General features: G+C 33.7%; 1 protein-coding gene across 1 annotated transcript; it reads left to right on the top strand.

Moving 5' to 3' along the window:
- The first annotated feature begins 404 nt into the window (after positions 1-404).
- On the top strand, positions 405-5,034 carry LOC110630702. The gene is made up of 7 exons (XM_021778249.2): positions 405-799; positions 888-919; positions 1,879-1,976; positions 2,079-2,161; positions 2,829-2,906; positions 2,985-3,083; positions 4,685-5,034. The coding sequence occupies exons 1-7, from the start codon at positions 716-718 to the stop codon at positions 4,964-4,966; spliced, it is 756 nt and encodes a 251-aa protein (XP_021633941.1). The 5' UTR covers positions 405-715; the 3' UTR covers positions 4,967-5,034.
- Positions 5,035-5,823: the final 789 nt, after the last annotated feature.

Raw genomic sequence — 5,823 nt, 5'->3', positions numbered from 1 at the left:
AAATATTTTAATATATTTTTTAAAATTAAAAAATTAAAAAATTATTTTTTATATTATAGAGATTAAATAGTAATTTTTTATTTTATTATTAATAAAATTATTTTTAAAATTATATTTATTTCTTTCTTTGACAAAAAGAAAATTATTATTTAACAGAAATTTTTTTAAAAAAATCTTAGATCTTAAAGAAATTAAATATATGAAATTGTTGAATTTTAAAAATAAAAAAATAAATTCATTAATTATATTATATTTTAAAAATTAAAAATAATTTTTTTAAAAAAAATTAAAAATAATAATATAAATAAAAATTATGAAATGAATGAATTATTAAAATTAATTAAAAAATAATATATATTAAAATCATATGGATAAATAAAAACATATTACCTATTGACGAAATATATAAACAAATATATGAACTCGGGTCTCAGGTAAGAAGAAAACTGGCGTTAAGCCGGCCGTCACCCGGAATATCGGTTGCCCAAACGAGATACGCGTGCATATCTCTGAACCGAATTTTAAGTATGAAATCCACGTCAAGTTAAATCGAAATAAAATAGAACGAAACAAAGGCAAGAAGCCGGTAAAGCGCAAGTGATCTGATTGAAGTGAAATCGGTGGATCCTGGTCGAGTCAATTAGAGAGGGAGAGATCATAAGGCATTTAATATTTCCTTTCTGTTCTGGTTCAATTTTCACATTTCGAAACAGAAATGGCTTCAAATCCTTTGCTTCTTCCTGAGATCGGACCCGATGGCCTTGCCAGAGAAGCACCTGTCATTGCCTACACCGAGAAGGTCTCTCTATCATATACATTCGCGTAACTGTTCATTATGGTTGCTGTTTTTGCTGAATCTGATTGTGATTTTGTGTCGGTTATGGCAGATAATCGAGGAAGAGCAGCTTCAATTGAAAAGGTATGTTCTCAGCGTTTTCCCTCTCTATTCTAATTTAGATCTGTTACTTCTGGTGTTAAATAATCTGTTATAGTATTGTCAAGTGCTGTATGTGGTCCATATGAGTCGCCTCCTATAAACTTCCATGTCAATACTCTTAACATATTCAAATAATGTAGAATCGCTGTTCAGTACTGATTTGGCATTTCTTTGATGCCCTTTTTAGCTGTTGAGAACAATAAATTATGGAGATTAGAGCTTCATTGAGTTTGAATTGTGTTAACAGTTTATCATATTTTATACTTAGCTTACTGAATTTAGTGCACCTCTTGTCTTATTCAATAGTTGGCTGCTCAAAGAGACTAAATCTCCGTCTCTTTCAATTTCCCTATATTCTAAGCATCAAAACAGAGCATAAATGAATGCTTGTGACTGGTTGTAGTTTAGATCTAGCGAAAATGTAAAAGTATTGGCATCATGTTAGATTGCCAAATTGAAGGCAAGGCTTCCGTTTGTTAAGTACAATATGCTAAGAGGAGCTGAAATATAATCATCTAGAGATGTTGAAATTCTGTGCACTAGGCAATGATGTTTAGGTGTCTCAAGTTGGCTGAACCCTGGGGTCTACTTTAAGTGTCTTCAAATTTCCTTATCTCAATCCTGCCAGATTATCTATTTAAGTGAGGGAGCATGCTGTAATGTCCCTCCGCTTTCCAAGGGGTGGAACAAAATCCCACATCACTGTGAAAAGAATTATGAAAGAGATTTATATAATCCTAGCTACAATTACTAAAATAACTTCGATCAACTATTTTGGATGAAGTTTTAAAAGGTCTAAAAGTTATCTGAGTTAGTTGGAGCTGGGTTGACACCATATTAGTAATGTCCATTATATTTTTTTTATTGTTCTTGCCGGCTGTACTATAATTTTAGTGTGTGGATATGTGTGAGCTTCCTTTGATACTGATATTTTATTGTAGGTATATTGAGGAAAATTACTCAAAAATACGTGATGTTGAGAGAGAGCTCGCAAATCTTACAATGGAGATGAAACTTACAGCTGGACCTAAAAAAGCAGGTTAGAATGATATTTCCATGCTGCATTTTTTTCTTAACTTCCTTTATTTAATTGTTTGTGGTCAGCTTTGTGATTATTCTCATGTATGATGCATGTCTTAAGCACTTGAACACATGCGAAAGAAAATAGAAATGTCAACTGAAAGAATTCATGCTGCCAAGCTGAAGGAAGAACAAGCACGAAAGGTTTGTCCTCTTAATTGGAAACACAGCTTATTTCCTTGTGACATATGTGGTTTTAACCCTGAATAATATAAGCACAACTTGAAATTATTTAGTGCAGAAATTCATCCTGTCAAGGACCCAAAAAAATTGATAAATAAAGAGGCTAGTCAACCTAGCTGAAAGAAAAGAGAAACTCTCAATAATAATAATAATAATAATAGCAACAACAACAACAATAGTCTATTTTTCCAAATTATGAATAGTCTTTTAGTGACTGATAAAAAGTGGAGCCTTTTTCTTAAATTTAAGAAGGCAAATCCTTAACAACCATAGGCCTTTTATGTATCATTTATCTGGTGAAGATCTTGCAGTATTGCATGTAAGAATTGATAAGCTATAGCATAGAGGGAGATACCCAATATATGTAACTATGTGGCTGCTCCTTCTTGTGTCTGAGTTCTATTTTTCTTAGTCTAGAATGTTGGAGTTTCTTAATAAGCAATATTTTCTATTTACTTCATAACTATTGAATAAATCTGAGCATCATCGCGAGTTACAAGGAACACTAACATAGCATACATGTGGGAACTTTGAGATATGTGTGGTTTTTCTTTATGCATTTAAGTGATGGATCATTTATATCTCCTCCTTAATATGGTGTATTTCTTGTTTTAATGTCTCTTTATAGGTGTGGGAAGCAGCAGCAAAAGCGGTAAAGGATGAGGAAGAAATTAAGCACAAGTTATGTCAAGACTTAAATCAACTGGTACATTTATTCACTGGATAAAATTGCAGAAAGTTTGCCATTTTTTGCAAATATTGTTTGATATGTTAACCTTAATAGGTCCAAGAAAGCAGTAACATTCAGTTTTCAAGACTTGAGGAATTAAAAAGAAGACTAGAGGCATTAAACCCTAGCAGAGCATCCACCTCTTCTCCTCATGTAAGCTTCTTTGCTAATCTATTTATCACACCTTTATGTTTGTGCACTTACTTTCTTGGCAGCACTCCCATCCTATTTGAAATAAAAAAAAATGCATGCTAACAAAAAGCCCTAGAATGGAAGAAATCAAATATATTGCCAGAAGCAAGCCTATGCATTATAAAAGATCAGATAATCTGCCAGAGTGTTTTAGTTTCTTTTTATCTTCAGCAAAAATCCTTATAGAAAAGAAAAATAAAAATGTCTTCGCTTCCCTTCCATTCCCTTCCTATTAGAAGTGGATCCAATTTATATTTATTTCATTAATATTTTATTTCCTTGGTAAAGGAATGCATATGATACTGAAATTGAAGTTTACCATTAGAATGATATGTATGGATTGGGAATCAACTATTAGTTTTGTTCTTACACACTGAATCTTAATTTCTTCTGCAAATGCAATGTAATCATTGACCTCTTCAACTTTTATGGGATGTAGCAAATTCAACATATGGAATAAGAGATCTGTTCTCTTGTATCTTTGGGACTGGAGTATTCTTGGTTGTTTTTCACTAATGAACTTACCCACATGATGGACTTGGAAGGTTCATAAACTAATTGAGACACACATGCACACAATCACACTTGGTGCATGTCTTTCCCTCTGGGCAAATTAGAAAAAAAAAAGGAAAAAAGAAAGGAAGAAAGAAAAAAGTGTGGTAAGCTAACATTCATTTGAACTTCTCCTTTGTGTATGTTTGAGTTTTTAGTAAGTTTGAGGAAGGTCAGGTGAGAAAATAAACTGTAACACGAAACAAGAGAAGATAAATGACAAAGACGAGTTTTAAATAATATGTTATAACTAAGTATCTAATTATACACTTCTCACACATTGCAAGTATATTCCTCCACCTTAACCCAACCCTCCTGGGAGTCAGTGGAAGGAAAAATGATAAACCACTCAAATGGTTATTGAAGTTATCATTGTAGCATACAGATCTCAGTTCTTGCCTCTTGGTCAAGTCTAAGAGTATGAAACTCATAGTGTGAACCAGATCAGTGCATTAATTTTCTAGAGCGGAGGAAGATTTTGTTAAACGGACGTTGGTATAACAGGCTAATTATGGCTTAAGTAAAGGAGTGTAAGAATTTCTTTTAAATGCCAAATGGGGGTGCAACTGACACGCAATTTCTTTGATAATGGCTATTTGTCTTTGAAAGGCTTCTATGCTTTTCAGAGGGCAAAAGATAATGATAGATTGGCTGAGATATGATGTGCCAAACTGGTAGCATGGTTAACTGCAGAAGCATTTGCACACACATGGGTACACAGAAGCTCAATTAAGAATTAAGATTTAGCTTGAAAATGTTAAGTAGTCGCGCAATGGAGAACTATTATTGACACAGAACTGTATTCTGTAATTAAGAACTGTATAACAGAACTGTATTCCGTAATTAAGAAGGCTAATAGAACTGCATGTCTCCATATATTTAACTATCATAATTGGGGAAGATTTTTTGTATATTTATCAAGCTTTTCCTTCGATATACATACTAACTATACACATAGAGATCAGATGCTGTAAAGATTGTTGAAATTTGTACTTTGCCATTATTATTAGGATGGAAAATCAAACAGCACGGCTCTGGCTGCTGCTTCAGTTCCTCTTTCAACAGCACCAGGTGATAGAGCCTCTGATCAAATACCTAATCAAGCAAATAGTGGAAATGTGCAAGTTGTGAACGGGCAAAATCAACAGCCTACTCTTGAAGGAGAAGGAAGAGGGAAAAAGAAAATTCACTTCCAAGGGAGAGGAAGAGGAGTTGGGGCAGTGCCCAAGGGTAGAGGATCTGCAACACCGGGCTGGACTGGGGCTGGGTTTGATGTAGATGGTAGAAGTTAGAACCACCATATCAAAAAATTATGTTCCTTTTCCTAATCAATAAGACTAGTAGTTTTACTTTTGTTCTAGTTGGTATATTATTTGCAGTCTTCGTTGGCAATATTTTTCCATTTGTCCCTTCATTTATTGAGTTGTTGATAGGTTATTGATATAGAAAGTGTCGTTGCACTTTTTCGAAGTTCACATTGCTAATCGACTCATGTCACCAATATCCTCCATCAATCAAGCAATGTTTCAAGAACCTTATGATTACCTTAAATTTTTTTCTAGGATGTTATAATTACCCTTCTTTCTTTTCAATATTACCCATCATTGCGTCGGAGCTGTAAGTTGAAATCTGTGGGCACCCCCCTCCTCACCCCTTTTCCTTGCTTTCTTTTTGGCCTTACGAATGTAATTGAAGATTGACCAGTAGTCATCTCTCTTAAAATGAATCTATCAACTGTCTATATGTGTGGTGTTAAAAGCAGGAAGCAGGATAAGGGTGGTGTTTTTCCATGGGATGCTTCTCGTGAAGGTAAACTAATCTGTTACAAACATTTTCTTATTTCTTCTCAGTAGCAAACTTTTCTGATGGAGAGTCTGCAGAAAGAATAAAAGACAGAAAGTTATGGGTTGAATTTGAGAATTGGCATTTTATGACCGTCTAGGCATGGAGTAATGATTTCCAGGTTCTGAAACTTAGTTTCTTTTGAATGTACTTGTGTAATCATGTAGTTGTTTGACACTGAATATACAGTTTCCAAATGCTTCCTTTACCTTGTTCACTTGGTTTACCGCTATCCAGGTTTGAATGCCCTTTTCAAGGTTTCATAATTTCTAGCTATCTCTTTGCATATCCGTTTGTAATCATGTGT

Source organism: Manihot esculenta, chromosome 14 (genome assembly GCF_001659605.2).
Source record: "Manihot esculenta cultivar AM560-2 chromosome 14, M.esculenta_v8, whole genome shotgun sequence".
Taxonomy (NCBI): domain Eukaryota; kingdom Viridiplantae; phylum Streptophyta; class Magnoliopsida; order Malpighiales; family Euphorbiaceae; genus Manihot; species Manihot esculenta.
The sequence above is the reverse complement of the archived record's forward strand: the minus strand, read 5'-3'. Positions and strand labels throughout refer to the sequence as shown.